Source organism: Pleurodeles waltl, chromosome 2_2 (assembly GCF_031143425.1).
Source record: "Pleurodeles waltl isolate 20211129_DDA chromosome 2_2, aPleWal1.hap1.20221129, whole genome shotgun sequence".
In the NCBI taxonomy this organism is placed as follows: Eukaryota; Metazoa; Chordata; class Amphibia; order Caudata; family Salamandridae; genus Pleurodeles; species Pleurodeles waltl.
The window spans coordinates 823213082-823234935 of record NC_090439.1 but is presented as its reverse complement, the minus strand read 5'-3'; the positions used below and the strand labels follow the sequence as shown (position 1 = coordinate 823234935).

At 48.9% G+C, this 21854-nt stretch overlaps 1 protein-coding gene across 1 annotated transcript in view; it reads right to left on the bottom strand.

The window, feature by feature from the left end:
- Positions 1-21854, bottom strand: part of RIPK2 (receptor interacting serine/threonine kinase 2) — a 276042-nt gene that overhangs the window by 110261 nt on the left and 143927 nt on the right. Inside the window, exons 5-6 of the mRNA XM_069220445.1 lie at positions 10520-10569; positions 2095-2256 (exon numbers count right to left, since the gene is read on the bottom strand). Of these exons, the coding sequence (XP_069076546.1) occupies positions 2095-2256; positions 10520-10569 (212 nt within the window). The remainder of the gene's footprint in view (positions 1-2094; positions 2257-10519; positions 10570-21854) is intronic.

Sequence of the window (21854 nt, the reverse complement as noted above, 5' to 3'; positions counted from 1 at the left end):
CAATAAGGAAATCAGCTTCCTGGCCTAAGGACTTCAATGTAAAACCTATAGAAACTTAACCAGGCATCCTGCTTGTAACATGGATCTGGTCAGACACAAATATTTATAGGATTTCACCATTTCAACCTGAAGATGTTCAGAACCCATCTAAACTTGATCGACTATTTCCAAAAACCATTATCTTTCTTTTCTTTAAGTTGATTTTTAAGGACCTATTGTTAATATAAGCATCAGGAGACTCCCATTTCCTTTGCAAACCAAGTGGGGTATATAATCTAGCAATATACAGCAGGCATGGGATATGCACTTCCCCTACTTTAGGCAAAAAGGATTTTGATAACTTTAAAACAGCTGGCAAGTCTGCCAAAAATAGGCTGAAGAGGGATACACCTGTCTCGACGGCCATTCTGAATTGGAAATATTTTTGATAAGCTCCCTGACTTGTCAAACTACCCCTGCGCCCAGTTGTCAGTATGTAATGCTTGAATCATGCTAAGTAAACTGGACGGTATCTTTCAGAAGTGAAGTTTTTCCCCACAGCAAACCCCTATCAACATCTCAAAGCAGCAGCACAGCCTCTGATTAATTGCAAATTATTTGTTAATAATGGCTCAGAGGGTGACAGAATGATCTACAGTTGAATGAACTTCTCAAAACACACCCTGCTCAATAGGGATGAGATTATTTTCCTGTACCCATTCATCCAGATGTGACAATAACATTTTTGAAAAAACCTTTCTTGGAAATCCAGGAGGATAATCAATCTACAATGCGAGAGTTATGTGTCATTCCCTTATTTTTAGTATTGGCTTTTCCAACCAAACAGGCACAAATAAACCCTGGCCCAGCAATCGCTATTTGCCTTGATTAAAACTGATAGAATATATTTTGGACCTGGGACCCCAGTTAACTTAATACTGTCAATTACTGTTCTTACCTCTTTTCCAGCGAACCAACTAGGCTCACCAGTCCTGGAGACGCCCACCAGAGATAGGGCAACACTGTCAGGGAACGATCTATGTTTTCCAGGTAAAACACCTGGGTATCCTCCTCAATCATACAGGTGAGCATCCCCAAATGAGGATATTTATTCACTCTCTGCCAAAACGCTTTCCAGTCGCCTGACTGTATTACTCTATCATGTAATTCCAATGGGTGTTAAAAAGGTTTTTGTTTTTTTTACTCAGTGAGGGGGTACTTATACTGAGTTATTTCCCTCTTTGGAAATTGTACTTAATCCTAGTCTGGGCTGTTTTGATACCACCCTCCCCCTTAACTCTACTAATAAAGTGTGCATTCCCTCTGGATAAATTGATCACATAAACAGTCTCTTAATTAATTTGGTAGAGATTAGGGTCAGAACCCCTATAGAAGCCCTACCCTTCACCCACTTACTAGCTTTGGTGTTTATAGCTGCAAAGCCCTCAAAAAGGACTCCTGCAGAAACGCTACATTGTATAATCCCTGAATCGGGCTGCAGTGTGCAATTCAACACCCGATTCTAGACTGAAATACCTGGCTATACCTCTGCTGTGCTTCTGTGGGCTGACCTAACTACGTGAGCACATATGTGCAGTGAGCCTCCCTGCTCTGGGCCAGGAGCCATGCAGCGAAGCATGGCAGGCAACAATCACAGCCTTCAGTAAAGACGAGCCGCTACACCGAGTCATCTGTACAAATAAACTGTCAAGTGGCTGGGTGTAGACCAAATGCCCACATGAGGAAACCTCTGCTGCTCTATACTTACGAACTCCTCACAAAATAGGAGTTTCTATTACCATCAAAAAGGTAAATCAAACCTCAGAATCCAATTTAGATCCCACTCAATGTAAATGCTGCTGACCACTAAATTGCAATTAAACAATATAATTACAAAAATGGTGTGGAGTAATCGCCGAAACCCACCCTGAAATGAGTAACAAAGATAATATAAACAGCAACTGCGTTAACGCTCCAAGAACTATATAGGGCTAGACATGATTCGCGTGCGACATATTGACCCTGTGAACAGGTTCAGCAAGTCTACTCATTTTAGAACAAAGTTCGTGTTTAATTAGTGAACAAAAGCTCATTTTGATCGTACATTTCACTTACTTAAAAATGACGGCCTTTCATCTGGGTTTTGCGCCCACCCGCTGGCCATTAATGAGATTATCGTGTCGCGATGAGGAATGCCGCTTGGTAATGACTCTTCACTGGTGTCAGGCCTTGATCCTTTGGAGACACTAAACATGATCTGCATGGGAGTTGTTGCATCTGTTAACACAAGCACAGAAGAGCTAAGTATTTAAACCCCTAAAACATCTAGAATTACTTAACAAAATATAAGCTTCGTTATTGTCTCAAGAGACATTCAAATCCTGCTCCTCGTGCTAACCTCATCACGTACGTCACTGCTGAAGTTGACTTCACGGTGTATAGCTTTTATTGTGACTATGGAGAAGAAACCTCCTATGGCGACAACTCGCCGTTTGGGATTCGAACGGCTCATATGACCTGTTCTAAGCTTGGAAACGATAACGGAGTTCTGTCGATCGAAACGTGCCACCTTGAATGTCAATCCAAGGGACTAGTAAAGACATTTAATAACCAACCTATATACTAAAAATATCAGTCTGTCGCAATCTGACCTACACCATGAACATTCCTGAGTTAGGTCACAAAGTGCGTCTGTACAGTTGAAGACTATCACAGGGATGGTGGTCTGTTGGGGCCAACACACAGCCATGATTGTCTTTTCCCAGAGTAAGCATCTATTTGTTAAATGCAGCCTTCCCGGAAATGAGACTGCGCTTAAAATGTAAAGTTTTTTGTTGTTGTTAAAGAGTCGCCAGTTGTCCCATTGATCACTGCCCACTCTTCAAATTATTTCATTTTTTTTTTACATTCACAAAGGAGGCCTTTTGCAAATGCATTACCACCGCGTTTGACGTGTAGGTAAAATAGTAATGTTCAATGACCGAATTTCGGTCGCAAAACATTGGTAAATTAGATACCATGTTGCTATTTGGAAGGAAAGTTTACAATACGTTCATCCCAGATACTTAATCTTCACTTGGAATCCAGTTTTAGGAGTCAGGAAAACTTTCCTCGTCCTTAAAGAGGGTCAGTACATAATAAAACATATTTTAACGGAATCGGAGTGTTTGTGACCGTTACAATACTCAGTACTTCTGGCCTGTGATCACAGAGCAGTTCTAAACCACCGGATGGAAGAAAGTAGTATGTTCGCATCACGTTCACCATTGGGAAAGGTGCCAATACAAGTCCCAGAATGTAGAGTGCTATAAAGCTGGGGCGGCTAGAAGTTGTCAGTCACCCAAGGGTGGGTCGCTCCCCCTGCCGCTGCAGCTCCTCCAGGTTCCTGAGTTCCTGAGACCCACCTCACAGTAAGTAAAGCCCCTCGCTCTGCCCCGCGCTACTCACCCTCTCTCCTGCTTCTTCTCTTCTTTTCTTCTTCTCTGTTCTTCTGTTCTTCCTCCTCGCTCCTCGTCTGTAATCTTCTTCTGTACTCTTCTTTCCCCCGTCTTCACTCTTCTTCTCTTCTTCCTCATCTTCTTCTGTGGTCTTCTGCCCTCTGTTCTTCGTTTTTCTGTATCTTCTTCTGTGTTCTTCTGTGTTCTTCTATGTTCTTCTGTGTTCTTCCGGTCTTCCTTTCTTCTCTCCTTCCGGTCTTCTGATCTTCCTTTCTTCTCTCCTTCCGGTCTTCTGTTCTTCTTGTCTTCTGTTCTTCTTGTCTTCGGCTCTTCTGCCTCCTCCGTCCTCTTCTCCCCGCGCCTGCCCTCCTGCTCCTGCCTCATCCCCCTCCCCCACTCGCATCCCCCTCTCTATCTCTCCTATCTAACCCGTTCACTATCTACCTCCCTCACTCCTCCTATCTATCTATCTCTCTATCTCTCTATCCCACTATCTAACTCCCTCACTCTCCACCTCCTCCTATCTTCCTATCTCTCTATTTCCCTATCGATTTCCCTATCTATTTTCTCTATCTATTTCTCTATCTCTCCCCCCCTCCCTCACCCCCTCTATTACCTATCTTCCTATCCTCTCACTCTACCTCTCACCCTCACCCACCTCTACAACCCCCCCTCCCCTATCTTCTCAACCCTACTCCTATCTTTCTCCCTTATCTCCTAAACCTCCTAACACTCACCCCCCTCCACCCTTAAACCCCCCTCCCGCAGCTCTTCTCACTCTACCTGTCCCCCCTCCCTCGCGCTTTCCCGCAACGACCTCCTGCACGCCCCCGCCCCCCAGCTCCCATTCGCCCCCACCTGACCCCTCCCCCCCTCCTACCTCATATGGCGGCCGCTGCGCGACAGTGGTAGCGACCCTTGACCCAAGGGTAGGTCGCTCCCCCTGCCGCTGCAGCTCCTCCAGGTTCCTGAGTTCCTGAGTTCCTGAGACCCACCTCACAGTAAGTACCCCCCACCCTCCCAACCCCTCGCTCTGCCCCGCGCTACTCACCCTCTCTCCTGCTCCTTTTCTTCTTTTCTTCTTCTCTGTTCTTCTGTTCTTCTGTTCTTCCTCCTCGCTCCTCGTCTGTAATCTTCTTCTGTACTCTTCTTTCCCCCGTCTTCACTCTTCTTCTCTTCTTCCTCATCTTCTTCTGTGGTCTTCTGCCCTCTGTTCTTTGTTTTTCTGTACCTTCTTCTGTGTTCTTCTGTGTTCTTCCGGTCTTCCTTTCTTCTCTCCTTCCATTCTTCTGATCTTCCTTTCTTCTCTCCTTCCGGTCTTCTGTTCTTCTTGTCTTCTGTTCTTCTTGTCTTCGGCTCTTCTGCCTCCTCCGTCCTCTTCTCCCCGCGCCTGCCCTCCTGCTCCTGCCTCATCCCCCTCCCCCACTCGCATCCCCCTCTCTATCTCTCCTATCTAACCCGTTCACTATCTACCTCCCTCACTTCTCCTATCTACCTATCTCTCTATCTCTCTATCCCACTATCCCACTATCTAACTCCCTCACTCTCACCTCCTCCTATCTTCCTATCTCTCTATCTATTTCCCTATCTATCGATTTCCCTATCTATTTTCTCGATCTATTTCTCTATCTCTCCCCCCCTCCCTCACCCCCTCTATTACCTATCTTCCTATCCTCTCACTCTACCTCTCACCCTCACCCACCTCTACAACCTCCCCTCCCCTATCTTCTCAACCCTACTCCTATCTTTCTCCCTTATCTCCTAAACCTTCCAACACTCACCCCCCTACACCCTTAAACCCCCCTCCCCCAGCTCTTCTCACTCTACCTGTCCCCCCCTCCCTCGTGCTTTCCCGCCGCGACCTCCTGCACGCCCCCGCCCCCCAGCTCCCATTCGCCCCACCTGACCCCTCCCCCCCTCCTACCTCATATGGCGGCCGCTGCGCGACAGTGGTAGCGACCCTTGACCCAAGGGTAGGTCGCTCCCCCTGCCGCTGCAGCTCCTCCAGGTTCCTGAGTTCCTGAGACCCACCTCACAGTAAGTACCCCCCCCAGCCCCTCGCTCTGCCCCGCACTACTCACCCTCTCTCCTGCTCCTGCTTCTTTTCTTCTTTTCTGTTCTTCTGTTCTTCCTCCTCGCTCCTCGTCTGTAATCTTCTTCTGTACTCTTCTTTCCCCCGTCCTCATCTTCTTCTGTGGTCTTCTGCCCTCTGTTCTTCGTTTTTCTGTATCTTCTTCTGTGTTCTTCTGTGTTCTTCTGTGTTCTTCCGGTCTTCCTTTCTTCTCTCCTTCCGGTCTTCTGATCTTCCTTTCTTCTCTCCTTCCGGTCTTCTGTTCTTCTTGTCTTCGGCTCTTCTGCCTCCTCCGTCCTCTTCTCCCCGCGCCTGCTCTCCTGCTCCTGCCTCATCCCCCTCCCCCACTCGCATCCCCCTCTCTATCTCTCCTATCTAACCCGTTCACTATCTACCTCTCTCACTCCTCCTATCTACCTATCTCTCTATCTCTCTATCCCACTATCTAACTCCCTCACTCTCCACCTCCTCCTATCTTCCTATCTCTCTATCTAATTCCCTATCTATCGATTTCCCTATCTATTTTCTCTATCTATTTCTCTATCTCTCCCCCCTCCCTCACCCCCTCTATTACCTATCTTCCTATCCTTTCACTCTACCTCTCACCCTCACCCACCTCTACAACCCCCCCTCCCCTATCTTCTCAACCCTACTCCTATCTTTCTCCCTTATCTCCTAAACCTCCTAACACTCACCCCCCTCCACCCTTAAACCCCCCTCCCCCAGCTCTTCTCACTCTACCTGTCCCCCCCTCCCTCGCGCTTTCCCGCCGCGACCTCCTGCACGCCCCCGCCCCCCAGCTCCCATTCGCCCCCACCTGACCCCTTCCCCCCCCTCCTACCTCATATGGCGGACGCTGCGCGACTGTGCAGCGGGCGCGCCACTGGCGCGCCAGAGGCAAGCCCGTCTGCGCCCGTCCGCACCTGGCCCGCGCCCAGCGCCACGACCCCTGGTCCCCAGCTCTTCCAAGCCCCGCTGACCCGCTACGACCCCACCACCCTCCACGCCCTCAACCCAGGACGCTCCAACACCTGCTTCCAAGCTCACCCCAAACGCACCCATGGACCCTTCGCCTGCAACTCCTGCAAACGCACCTTCCACCACGCAACAACCACAACCACAAGCCCACGCGCCATCAACCACCTCAAGTGCATCCTAGTCAACGCTCGCTCCGTCCACAAACACGCCATTGAACTCTGGGACCTCCTGGACTCCACAGCACCGGACGTCGCCTTCATCACGGAGACCTGGATGAACGCCTCCTCGGCCCCTGACATCGCCACTGCCATCCCCGAAGGCTACAAGATCTCCAGAAAAGACCGCACCAACCAGGTAGGAGGAGGTATCGCCATCGTCTTCAAAGACTCCATCAGCGTCACCACCTCCACCGAAGACACCCCTCTCGCCGCTGAACACCTGCATTTTCAGATTTGCACCGATCCGAGGACCACCCTCAGAGGATCCCTCGTCTACCGTCCTCCCGGCCCACGCGCCCCTTTCAGCGACGCCATCGCCGACTTCATCTCCCCGCACGCCCTCGCCTCGCCGGACTACATCCTCCTAGGTGACCTCAACTTCCATCTGGAACAAAACAACGACCCCAACACCACCACCCTGCTCGACAACCTCGCCAACCTCGGCCTCAAACAACTGGTGAACACCGCCACCCACATCGCCGGACACACGCTTGACCCCATCTTCTCCGCCAGCAAACACGTCTTCTTCAGCCACGCCTCCGCCCTACACTGGACCGACCACAGCTGCGTCCACTTCACATTCCGACGCGAGACCCGCCACCTCCGCACCCAACCCATCCCTCGTCGACAGTGGAACAAGATCCCCGAAGAGCAACTCTTCTCCGCACTCGCCGCCAACCAACCCACCCTCACCACCGACCCCAACGACGCAGCCCTCAACCTCACAAACTGGATCTCCAACTGCGCAGACATCCTTGCTCCCCTCAAACGCACGCATCGACAGACCAACACCAAAAAACCTCTCTGGTTCTCTGACACCCTCAAAGAATCAAAGAAAACTTGTCGCGCCCTTGAGAAAGCCTGGCGCAAGGACCGCACCGCTGACAACATGACCGCCCTCAAGAACGCTACCCGCGAACACCAACACCTGATCCGCGCTGCCAAAAGGAACTTTTTCACCGACAGACTGGACAAAAACAGACACAACAGCAGAGAACTCTTCAGCATCGTCAAGGAGTTCTCCAACCCCAGCGCCAACGCCAACGCCCTCACAGGATCTGTGCGAATCCCTCGCCACTTTCTTCCATCGCAAGATTAGCGACCTCCACGACAGCTTCGGACACCAGACCCAACCATACACCACCGAACCGGCATCCACGGCCATCACCCTCAACAACTGGTCCCACATCAACACGGAAGAAACCAAATCCATCATGAACTCTATCCACTCCGGCGCCCCTTCGGACCCCTGCCCGCACTTCATCTTTAACAAAGCCGACGACATCATCGCCCCGCACCTCCAGACCGTCATCAACTCTTCTTTTTCTTCTGCTACCTTCCCCGAATGCTGGAAACACGCCAAAGTCAACGCCCTACTAAAGAAACCTACGGCTGACCCGAGCGACCTAAGAAACTTCGCCCCATCTCTCTTCTGCCTTTCCCAGCCAAAGTAATAGAGAAGACAGTCAACAAACAGCTGACCACCTTCCTGGAAGACAACAACCTGCTCGACCCCTCACAAACCGGATTCCGAACCAACCACAGCACTGAAACCGCCCTCATCTCAGTCACTGACGACATCAGAACCCTGATGGACAACGGTGAAACAGTCGCCCTCATTCTGCTCGACCTCTCGGCTGCCTTTGACACCGTCTGTCACCGCACCCTAATCACCCGCCTCCGCTCCACCGGGATCCAAGGCCAGGCCCTGGACTGGATCGCCTCCTTCCTCTCAAACCGTTCCCAAAGAGTTTACCTCCCTCCGTTTCGCTCAGAACACACCGAGATCATCTGAGGCGTACCCCAAGGCTCATCACTCAGCCCGACACTCTTCAAGGTCTACATGAGCCCCCTCGCCAACATCGTACGCAAGCACGACATCATCATCACCTCCTACGCCGACGACACCCAACTTATACTCTCCCTCACCAAGGACCCCGCCAGCGCCAAGACCAACCTACAAGAGGGTATGAAGGACGTCGCAGATTGGATGAGGCTCAGCCGCCTAAAGCTGAATGCTGAAAAAACGAAAGTCCTCATCCTCGGCAACACCCTGTCTGCCTGGGACGACTCCTGGTGGCCCACGGCCCTCGGCACCGCACCGACCCCCACAGACCACGCCCGCAACCTCGGCTTCATCTTGGACCCTCTTCTCACCATGACCAAGCAAGTCAACGCCGTGTCCTCCGCCTGCTTCCTCACCCTCCGCATGCTCTGCAAGATCTTCCGCTGGATCCCCGCCGACACCAGAAAAACCGTGACCCACGCCCTCATCACGAGCCGCCTGGACTACGGCAACACCCTCTACGCCGGGACCACAGGCAATCTCCAAAATCGCCTGCAACGCATTCAAAACGCCTCGGCCCGCCTCATCCTCGACATATCCCGAAGCAGCCACATCTCTGCACACCTGAGACACCTGCATTGGCTCCCTGTCAGCAAAAGGATCACCTTCCGACTTCTCACCCACGCACACAAAGCCATCTACGACAAGGGACCGGAATACCTCAACAGACGCCTCAGCTTCTACGTCCCCACCCGCCTCCTCCGCTCCTCTGGCCTCGCACTCGCTGCTGTCCCTCGCATCCGCCGCTCCACGGCGGGTGGGAGATCTTTCTCCTTCCTGGCGGCCAAGACCTGGAACTCCCTCCCCACCAGCCTCAGGACCACCCAGGACCACTCCGCTTTCCGGAGACTCCTAAAGACCTGGCTGTTCGAACAGCGATAACCCCCCCCTTTTTCCCCTAGCGCCTTGAGACCCGCACGGGTGAGTAGCGCGCTTTATAAATGTTAATGTTAATGTTAATGTTAAGACAAAGCCACATGACCGCTATATGAAGACCACATGCGCGTGCGCGCGCGCGCACACACACACACACACTTGATAAGTAAACACTTTGGCAGAATGATACTGCCTATTTTAAGGTAAGTATTTCTCAATTTACTGAAAATACTTAAAAAGTCTTTTGAAAAACATATTCCTCTACTAATATCAATTAATTGTATTCTTACTGTTAAGTTTGTTTTACATTCAGATGTGAGCACCGGCCAAGACACACTTTCTCCAATTGCAAGGAGTTAAAGCTCATGGCGGCTGCATTTGCAGTAGTATTATGTCATGACGAATCCAGCTGGTGCTCAGCTACTGTCATGATTAGGTGGGAAAAAAAACTCTTTACTCGTCACCACATGTGACATCTTCAGGCAATAGTGGTTTGTTGTACCCAATGGCAAACAAGGTTCTACGCTTTTAGCTTTGTTTTTTATACACAGCCTATTTGAACTTGATGAAAGTGTGTCTCACTCATCTCAGCATAGATAATAATGTGTTACTAAAGTGTAAAACCCATAAAGCGTTAGGGGGCGAGCGAGGGGACTGCAACAGCTGTTAAACACCTTCGGAAAACAACCCAATGTCACAGCTACATTCCCAATCAGCATAAACAACCATATTACCTGCTGTTGAGCTATCCAACAAAAAACAGTAGTACCCCAGTGTTGCTCTATGAGGTCAGTGTCCACCGATAGAAACACCATTCTGCGATCGATATGTGTCCAAACTATGCTCTGAACACATTGTAGGCAAATATTAGACCAGTTTGAGTTATTTAGCATCCACGCTGTGTATTTTTCCTGAGCCCCGCTGTCGTATTGATCTTCATTCAATTTGTCATTCTTAAATTGTCTCACAATATAGCAGTAAATAACTGCTGATAGCCTTCTTTAGCAGGATCTACATGCCAGCCTGTGAGTATGGATCACAATAGCACATACAGTGTAAACAGGTTTTAGAATGCTTTTTAGAATGTATGGAAATACAGAAAAATATGATTTACCTTCGAAAGGCTGTTTTCTAGAAAATACCTCCCACATAATGATAGCATAGCTGTACAGGAGAGAAAACACAGTTGTAGAACCATTAAAGCAGTTTTATTCAATTCAAAATATTAAAACATTCTTTACGCACAGCTCGAGGACTTAGCAGTGACCGCTAATTATTAATATAATCATTTAATACAATGACACAACAAACGCACTTTTATAGCACACGATGCTAACTTTATTGCTTATGATAATTGTTACCAGGAGTTATAATTACCCAACTTAAGGGTATATAGTTTAAGGACCTCAAAAGTAAAAACGTTTGAAGGAACACATCGCATTTCTAACGGGTAGCTGCTAGGCTACACATACTTATAGTAGATGCATCAGTCCACCGAACCATCTTTTTTTACTCAAATAACTTTTAAGGCTTTTTTTTCCTGGTATAGGAACACAAAAAGCCAAACAAATCTAAATAACTGCAACATACCAGCAAATTTTAACGCCCCAACATCCTTGCTTTAACATGGACATAGCCCTCCTTATTGTACTGCATTAAAAGTGCAGTCCCTACAAAGTTATCTGTCTGAAACGGTTCGAAATCTGCTACACTTTTCGGGCAGCCTCAGTATCTGCAAGTAAAAGAATCCTCAAAGCCGCTAGGTGGGTCATTAGGTAAGTCCATTAAGTAAAACAAGCATTTGCAATGCAATGGGTCTCGCATTTGCTCGAGTTAGAGCAATTAGCGTTGTAAATTCCTAACTGGACTTTTCTTGCCACTTAAATTGCAAATGAAAAGTAAAACAGTTGACATAAGCAAGCCGATACAAAGCGCCATGGCCACCATGAGCATAAGTGTGAAGGAGAGACACAAAAATAAAAAGAAGATCGCTAACAGTCAAACGTATAAGCAATCGTGCAATTATCCATGTAACCAGGGCAGTCTGCAAGGCGGTAGCAAAAGTCGCACCAAGGAGGGACAAACATAAAGCATTTACCAATGATAACAAGGGATTTTTTAAAGGCTAGCCCAGGAACGAGTGAAAGTGATGGGCCTGCGGTGGGCATCATTAAAAGCCCACAATACTTACGACAGGTCAAAGCACTTGCGCTCGACATAAATATCATCAGCAATTATTACCAGTTCCTAAGAATGGCACCGAGGGCATGCACCACAGCTCTAAATCTCCATTTTCTTTATTGATTTCATGTAGGCTGATGAAGGGGCGGAGCACCCAGCAAGACAGCCCATAGATATTTATCCAGTGAGTGACCTAGCATTTCAAGTATCGTGCAACAAGCACACTGGCACAAAACTACCAGTCCCAGGAACATTCTGCTGACGTGAACACGTACACCCCTCTTGCACACATCCCTTTCAACCCCTCCCAGCAGGCTTGTGAAGAATATTCGGTGGAGGTTAACTGATATCTGCAATTGTTTTTGTGTTGCTATCATAAGCACCCTGAGACCAAGATAGAGCCACACGTTCCCAGAAATCTTCAAAAATATGGAGGCACAGGTCTGTCTCTATTAGTGGGTGATGACTCTGAGGCTGCAGGAACCCACAGGCCAAGGATACATACCTATGCATAAGGAAAACACCTGCCAGTAGCACAAACCTCTCACACAGACCAGAATACCATTACAATCAAATGCATCTCCCCTTCATCCTCTCTTTCTGGGTGTATAGCCAATAATTTTCAAGCAACCCTTCTGACTACCTGGCCTCTTCAGGTGCCCAATTCTTGGGAAACAGGCAGCAGCACCGGAGCAAACAAAGGCTGTGATTACTAATTAAAGTTTAGTTGCAGCTTAAGTAGGGTTTCAGCCCCTCAACCAGTAACCTAATTTCCAACACCTTCACTATACAGAAACAACTACATTTCAACAAACCTGATAAAACCAGAGCTCATGACATTGACCACCTTAACCCCAGTATCAATAACTCCTCAGTTACAGAAGGTTTTACTTCTCCTCTACCAAACCTGGATATATGAAACATTCACTGGGGAAACAAAAACTTGAAAGACTTTCAAAACTTGAGACAATTCTCCTAATTATCCTACCTTGGAAATGTTTTAGAAGAAACTGTCTGAATCTAGTTTCTATTCAACAACTCTAATTACCTCCTACGGTCTTACAAATCTGGGTTCTGTCTTACACACAGTACAGAAACACCTATCCTAAAAGTCCTTGGTGATACCTAGGTATCCTGGTAGTTGAAGACATCTGCTTTCTGGTGCTCCTAGACTTACAAGAAGTGCTCAGTAACATTGACCATTTAATCCTAATCAAAATACACGCACAAGAAAGGAACTGGAATCCTGGTTTAAAATAATTACAATCCATTATCACATCTACATCTCAGTTTTGCAAAAACAGACACTTACGTGCACCCCCCACACACTTTACCAAAGCATACCACAAGGCAACATCCATTGAGAAACATACATTTATCTACCATGACGAATGACTAAAAGAAAAGACTCCAGAAAATGGCTTTACTATAAAGGAGATGTTCTCCCCCTACTTCTTCATGAAATCACAGCAAATAATACTGACCTCACTCTGAACCTCCCACCAACTCTTCTGACACAGCTTGCTTACTACTGCATGAGTTGTTGTTTAACTGGTGACTCAAAAGCTACCATAAACACAACAGTGACACTGCATGATGGCTACCAGGGACTTAATGTAGATGCAATAGAAATTCCTTCTCGCCCTCCTCAGACACGGAGGAAATTGCATCAAGTGCATCCAATTCAGAGACCACTTCAACTAATGCCAAACCATAGTACCTCAAGTTAACGCAAGCACTTGGAATTGATCCAGCTTACTGTGTGTGTTCATTCTTAGTTGTCTCTGTTACTGACTTGATTATCTATGGTGTGAGTATTCCATTATACATGTTCCATTACACACTAGAATGTATCACCTGACCCCTAGCTCGAGCATGAAATGCATCTAGCCACCTGCACAGACAACTTAGCCCTTACCATATTCTACCCCATTAATCTTCACACCCATTTTCAAGGAATTCACCCTCATGAAAATCAAACCTAACACAGGGTGAACAGCACCTGCAAGCTCAGCCTACTCCTCTGGCATAAAATGTTCCATTATACTCAGTTGGTACTACATAAGCCTCAGACCAATAACATGATATGTCCACCATCACAGTCAGTCCATCCCTAGTAAAAAAGATCCATGATCCTCAGACAACATCAGTCCCTGATCACAGGACTAGCTCGTCCAAATTCTCCATAGCACACATTCCTCCCCATTAAAATGTCATTATTATATTGAGTTGACCTAAATTCCCCCTTCAATGCATTGTCTTAGTTGTGGAAATGCTCACCTTCAGGATATGCTTTCACGTTTCCTCAATGTATGTTACTGTGACTTGTATTGTTATGTGGACAGACACAGCTGACCTATGTGATCTACAATAAAACTGAAACACCTGAGGCAAAGCTGTTACATTTAAGAGTCAGCTTAGTTGGTACCTGAGGGGCTGGGGCCTCTGAAGCAGAGACTGTACATTGATAAGGGCAGGGACCCAGGGAGGGTTTTTTTTAAAGTCCTCTAAGTGTGCCAGAGTCCAAAAGTGACACAATCAATCTTATTCAAAATGACAGAATTCAGGCCTAGTGAAGCAGTGTTGTTGTCATAGGAGGAAATTTTGAAAGGGAATCCGATCATTTAAGGAGGGTCGCCCTCACCCACTATTTGGTGGCATGTTTTATTATATTGTACCTCCTCATGCCAATAACAGCAGTTATCAGTGTGGGCTACAACACTGCATTAAAGGGGAGTTCTTGCGTTGTTCAACAGCGGCAAGCCTAACATGGGTCAGTGTGGTGGGGTGCACTATGATTGATGGATGCCGCCAAATGGTTGGTGAGGGGTACTATCCATAAAAAAGGTTAACTATTTCAAAATTCCCTATGACACCACCACTGCTTCACTAGTTTTTTTTATGTCTGCTGGTGCTCACTATTAATAGTCAATGCCAAGGGTGTGTACCTAAGTCAGTTCCCCTGCACCCACTATTGTGTATATATGGCATATATGGCACCACTAACCTCTCAGAGACTGACATTTGAAGTCCTCAAAGGTGAGAAGGGTCACTGTTGGGACTGCTTAACTCTTTTGTTCAGTAGCATGCAAAAGAAACTGAAGTAAAGTGTAATTTGCTGGCCAGGTAGTAAGTAAGGCTATTTACCTGTTGTCCTACCTGCCCCACGACTGCACTCTCTCCCAATACTGTGCACGAAACACGAAGTGCCACATATGCAAGCATGCATGGACCCTACCTCCAGTTGTTCTCGAAAAGGCACATGTAATTGAAGTTGCGGCTGGAACTCACACTTAACAGAAGCTTAGAATGTATACCTACCCCAACATTAGCCCTTGTAATGTTGTCACCCAGGCAAGCAGTCAGTTATGGCTAAATAGAAAGTAGATTTTGTTTAAATTTTACATGGGTATTTTGGCGGTTCAATTATTGAATGTCCAGGTCCCCTTAGGGTGCTCCTTGGAAAATGGGACTCTGTGCAATTGCCCACCTTGTCCATGCCTCAAAATGTCTCCACGTTCATCTAATACTGAGGAAAGCGTTAGTTGGACTTTTTGCAGGGGGTTGTCAGATTTAAATTTACTGACTTCACTCAAACAAACACTGGCTAAAGTGCATATATTCAGGGTAGAGGGGGTGCAGGGGTCAGATTTACTATTCTAACACCAGTCCAACAAACCCTTGGGAAAGCACATACATGTTTGGGGGTAGGGGAAGGGGTGAGCGTTGTTACTCTAAGCTCAGTTCAAATAATGTTGAGGAAAGTGTATTTATGTTTTGGAGGGAGTGAGGAAATGGATCACATTTACTACTCCAAACTCAGTCCTAACAAACATTGTGTAATATTAATGGAAATCGTGATAATTTAACATTAATTACAAAGACAAAAAAGAATAATTTACAAGTTATTATTTATTTTCATTATTAGTTTACCCCATAAATACATCCCTATATATACCTAATAATTATGTAACTAAAACATAAACACGTAAATAAAAAATAAAAGAAATTAACGTTTACATTAATGAAATATTACTCCCAAAAAAAACTCGAACCCAAGAATAAAACTAACCAAATTTGAAAATGAAAATATATGTACATTCACAAATAAATATTTAAAAAATACAAAATTAACATATTACCATTAATTCATATAAAATAAATAAAAAACCTACCCAACCAATACTCCAATCAACTCAATCCCCAAAATGAGTAAACATTAGTATAATTTTAATTAAACATTAAAACCAATTGTTAAGACCAAATAATTACATAAATGCATAATTCAACACACTATAACATTATTATAAAAACAATATGACAGCAAACAATATTATAAACTTAAATACATTTGAAATAAGATAGAAGAGCAGTTTTAACTCCCATATGTTTGTGCACAATTATGGTGCATATTATAAACCACAAGGGAGACGCCAGGGACCAGGGTTATGTGTTTATTAGAAAGAACAACAGCCCCTCGCCAAAGACAATCAAAACAATACAGAGGTGTGGAATTTATCCTTGGTCATAGGACAAGTTGCTTCATAAATCTACTTGTCCTGTAAAAAAATCTTCTTGTCCTTTTCTCATTATGTAAGAATTTTGATAATAGCCTCCTTGATTATGCCAGGGCTAATACTATAATAGGGCTTAAATACTAGCAATTTCAAGTCCTACTACAGCAATTTCTTATTTTGCCACCTTTCCACAGATCTACATACTGGGGCTGGAAGAAGCAGTAAGCAAAAGTCCTAGGGCTGGAAGGACTAAGGGGGTCATTACAACCCTGGCGGTCAGTGTTAAAGCGGCCGCCAGGGGCTGCTGCTGGCAGTCCTGTCTGTGGCAGCGGGGCTGCTGCTGGTGGTCGCTTCCTGGGCAGTGTGGCTGCTTGCGGCGTGTCCTGGGCAGCGGGGCTGCTGCTGGTGGTCCTGTCTGTGGCAGCGGGGCTGCTGCTGGTGGTCGCTTCCTGGGCAGTATGGCTGCTGGCGGCGGTGTGCTGGGCAGCGGGGCTGCTGCTGGCGGTCCTGTCTGTGGCAGCGGGGCTGCTGCTGGTGGTCGCTTCCTGGGCAGTGTGGCTGCTGGCGGTGTGTCCTGGGCAGCGGGGCTGCTGCTAGCGGTCCTGTCTCTGGTAGCTGGGCTGCTGCTGGCTGTCGCTTCCTGGGCAGTGTGGCTGCTGGCGGCGGTGTCCTGGGCAGCGGGGCTGCTGCTGGCGGTTCTGTCTGTGGCAGCGGGGCTGCTGCTGGCAGTCGCTTCGTGGGCAGCGGGGCTGGTGGCGGTCTTGTCCGCCGTGCTGATCTTCCCAGACTTGCCGCTTTTACTGTGCACCTTTCCCACCTTGGATGGTGTCGCAGCTGTCTCCACACTCCCAACTGGACCCCTGGGAGCGGCTTTGGTGGCTGGTTTCTTTCCCCTCTCCCGCCGGGCACTGGGCAACGTTTTATGCTTGACAGGTGGGGGACTGTCCGTGCTCTGGCTCCTTGACACACTGCCTGCCCTGCTGCCTGGTGCACTCCATATTCCGGTGACTACTGGCACCACTGGTCCCGCCGATGTTGTGGCTGAGGTGCTAGGTTGGGACTTGGAGAGTCGGGCCATAGGAGACTGATGGGGTGGGGGAGGTGAGGGAAAGAGGTCAAGGCTGGCCAGGAAAAGTTTCTTAGGAACACTGGGACGGGTAGATGGAGGGGGTTTGGGAGTGGAGGAAGTGGTAGTGGTTGTAGGCGGTGTATTTTTGGTGAGTTTCGGCAAAGGTGCATGGGATGGAGGCTGTCGTGAGGTGGACGGCTGTTGGGTGGGTGTGTGGCTGCATTTGTGTACCTTGGGAGGTGGCCTCACAGACACACTGGGAGAGGAAACAGGGGATGTGTGAATGGTAGTGGGGGTGGTGACTGCACATGAGCGGGGTGTGGTGGTGGGTGTGCTGGTGATGGACATAGTGGCTGAGAATGTTGTGCATGCAGGTGTGAGTGGAGACAAGACTGAGAGGGAGGAGGGAGACGAGGAGAAGGGGGACACAGTGGAGGTAGTGGATGTTGGTGTGTCTGCATGTGTGTGATGTTTGCGTGAGTGCCTGTGGGATGTGTGGTGCTTATGTTTGCCAGAGCTTCCCTTGTGTGTTGAGGTGTGTCCATGCTGGTCTGATGGTGTGCTTGGGATAGGCTGATGTACAGGGGTGTGGGTCTGGGTGGAGGAAGTAGGAGGGGGGAGGCTAGAGACAGGGACAATGGCTGCTATCAGTGCTGAGGCTAGAGTCTGAAAAGCTCGCTGAAGGGCTGCCTGACCAGAGTGAATGCCCTCCAGGAATGCATAGGTTTGTTGCAACTCCCTTTCTACACCCTGGATAGCATTCACAATGGTAGACTGCCCAACAGTGAGGGACCTGAGGAGGTCAATGGCCTCCTCACTGAGGGCAGCAGGGGTGACAGGGGCAGGGCCTGAGGTGCCTGGGGCGAAGGTAATGCCCACCCTCCTGGGTGAGCGGGCACGGGGCAAAGGCTGAGGGGCTGCTGGGAGGGCGGTGGTGGTAGGGAGGGTGGCGGCTGTATCTTTGGATGCGGGGGGCACAGATGGTGCCCCACCGCAAGTGAGCTCCCATCAGAGGAGTCGGTTTTGCTGGTGTCAGCTCCTGTCCCCGCCGTGGAGCTCCCCTCGCCCTCCGCCCCACTGGTGAATTTAGAGTCCGTAGTGTCGCCCTCCAGGGCCATGTGGGATGCAGCTCCCTCCTGCTCCGTTGCCACTGTTCCTCCGCCTGATGATGCTAATGCACACAAGTACAGGTAGACCACAAAAGGGGGGGGGGCAGGGGGGGAAAGACAGAAGAAAGCCATGTTGAGTGCATGCAATACCGCTACCGTTGGCGGACACGACAGACACAGAATCCCCCTGCACTACGCCGCGCACCTGGGCTCCACTATTCAACCCTGGGACATGGCTTACAAGGCTGTGGCCGATTTATGCACACATGGATGTCACAGGAGCCTGACTAGGTGTAGTTGGCACTGTACACAGGTGGGGTGGGGTGCCACAGGGCCTGCCTTAAGAAGGGAACTTAACTAGCAAAATTGCCCTGGCCTAGGGGAACCCACAGACCCCCTCCCCCACCCAGACACCTAAAATGTGCGCTGAATCAGCAGAATGAGAGTGTACTCACCCCCTTGTGTCTGCTGTGATGCCCTCAAGCACCCATCCAAGTCCGGATACGCCACCGCCAGGATCCTGAACATCAGGGGGGTCATGGTGCGACGGGCACCCCTCCCACATTGGGAGGCCATCCCCAGCTGGGACTCCGCCGTCTTCTTGCTCCAGCGGCAAATGTCCTCCCATCTTTTCCAACAGTGGGTGCTCCGTCTGTGGTAGACCCCCAGGGTCCGGACTTCCTTGGCAATGGCACGCCAGATGTCCTTCTTCTGGTGGGCGCTGACCTACAGGAATTGTATAGGGGAAAAGAGAAGTAATTACCTATTGCACCGTCACAGTCATTGGCCCGCATCCCTACCCTTGCCATGACGCACATGCACTCACTGTCGTTTCATGCATGCCTCATTCTCACCCCCCCTATCTTTCATCCACCCCACTCCACACAGGCATTGCCCATACAGCATGCTCACAGTGTACTTACCTGTTTGTCTAGAGGACCGTAGAGTAGCGTGTACTGGGGGAGGACCCCATCCACGAGTTTCTCCAACTCCTCCGATGTGAAGGCAGGGGCCCTTTCCCCAGACACATGAGCCATTGTCTCTTCCAGACTGAGGTCACAGCAGCACTTGCAGTGTAGGTCCTCTCCTGTCGAAGATCAGGTATCGACTGATTGAACAGAGAGAAAATGGCTGTCACGTCCGCGGCGATGCGTACCGTCACCGCCGGCGTACATCGTCATTGGCTCCTGGGACCCATAGGGCCCAATGTTAACCAATGCAGAATTGCGCTGCGGTCTTCGACTGCCTACCGTGACGGTGTAGAACGCCAGCGCAGTTACCTCATATCCCCTTGTCCCACCTTACAGGTCAGGCAGCCGCCATTTCAGGGGCCCACATGGCATTATTTTTGACTGTGTCACACATACCATGGCCTTGCCTAACTCCTCATACAGGCAAACTTTGATTTATTAATATTTTCAGAGTAAGCTGTGATTACGTACCTCAGAGTTGGTTGACTCTGCTTGCTGTTCTCCTGGAGGAAAGACATGTGATCATCACCTACCGGCTTGATCGTGCCACAATCCAGGAACTGTGTGCCCAGTTGGAGCCACACCTGATGTCAGCTATCCGCCATCCCACAGGAATCCCCCTCTAGTGCAGGCGCTGTCAGTACTCCATTTCCTAGCAAGTGGGTCATTTCAAACAACAGTTGCCATAGCATCAGGGATGTCCCAGTCTATGTTTTCTAACGTGTTGTCTGCCCTGCTGAAACAAATGCGGAGCTACATCGTTTTTCCTCAGGTGGAGGATTTGCCTACAGTGAAAGGTGATTTCTGTGCCCTGGGACATATCCCCAACATCACAGGTGCCACTGATGGGACACATGTGGCATTGGTCCCCCCCCCGAATGAGTGAACAGGTGTACAGAAACCGGAAGAGTAATCATTCGATGAATGTGCAGATGGTGTGTTTGGTAGACCAGTACATCTCCCATGTTAATGCCAAATTCCCTGGCTCAGTGCATGACGCTTACATCCTGCGGAATAGCAGCATCCCTTATGAGATGGGGCAACTACAGAGGCACCGGGTGTGGCTATTAGGTGAGCACCTGGACCCAAATCAGTGTGAATAGTTGTCTGGGGCTGTGGATGTCCCTATGAGTCAGTGTGTGTCTAACAGTTGTCCCTCAACATTTGCAGGTGACTCTGGTTACCCCAACCTGTCATGGCTACTAACCCCAGTGAGGAATCCCAGGACAAGGGCAGAGGAACGCTACAATGAGGCCCATGGGCGAACTAGGAGGATTATAGAGCGGGCCTTCGGCCTCCTGAAGGCCAGGTTCCGGTGCCTCCATATGACAGGTGGTTCCCTATTCTACTTACCAAAGAAGGTGTGCCAGATCATCGTGGCCTGTTGTATGCTTCACAACTTGGCGTTGCGACGACAGGTGCCTTTTCTGCAGGAGGATGGTCCAGATGGAGGTGCTTTGGCAGCTGTGGAGCCTGTGGAGCCTGTGGACAGTGAAGACGAGGAAGCAGAAGAAGAGGCCATCAACAACAGGAACACGATGATTCTGCAATACTTCCAGTGAGACACAGGTAAGAAGACAACACTGCCTACTACATCTGATTTTAATCCACTACCTCTCATCTGTCTGTCATTTTCACCCAGTGTATGGTCACTGAGTTGTCACTTTCCCTTACGATTTCACAGATGTGGGTCCCACTGTGTGACATCTGCTTTGTTTCCTCATGGACTAGAGCTTTTTGACATAGGTATGTTGACATTACATTTGAAAGAGCATTTTGCCACTGTAATTGCTAACACACTATTTCGAAATCACAGACAGACTCCTGAATGTTTTGTGCTTTAAGGGTGTTTATTTAAGTGCTCAATATTGGAGGGGGTTGTAAAATGGTGAGGGGTGATGGTGGAGGAATGTCCATGGCAGAGTCCAGTCTATTAGTCTCACAGGTGCATTGTCCAAAGGGGCATAGGAAGTGGAGCTGTGGCAGTTTAAGGATGGACAGTGTGACAGAAGGATGACAATCAGGGTGGTCTAATTTCTTGGCGGGGTCTTGGCATCGTTCTCTGTCTTTGTCCTGGATCTCAGGGACCGTTTGCAGGGTGGTTCTCCCTCTGCAGGGGGTGGGGTGCTGGTGTGGTGGTCCTGTGGCGGTGCGTCCTGTCCACTAGCGCCAGCGGAGGTGTTGGGCAGTTCATCGTCCAGGCTAGTGTCAGGGGCCCCTTGTTGTGCCACAGTGTCCCTCCTGGTGTTCACAAGTTCCTTCAGCACCCCTACAGTGCTGCCCAGGGTGGAATTGATGGATTTGAGTTCATCCCTGAAGCCCAAATACTGTTCCTCCTGCAGCAGCTGGGTCTCCTGAAACTTGGCCAGTACCGTTGCTATCGTCTCCTGGGAATAGTGGTAGGCTCCCATGATGTTGGAGAGGGCCTCATGGAGTGTGGGTTCCCTAGGCCTGTCCTCCCCCGTCGCACAGCAGCCCTCCCAGTTCCCTTGTGTTCCTGGGCCTCTGTCCCCTGAACCGTGTGCCCACTACCACTGCCCCCAGGTCCCTGTTGTTGTTGGGGTGGTAGGTTAGCCTGGGTTCCCTGTAGTGGTGGACACAC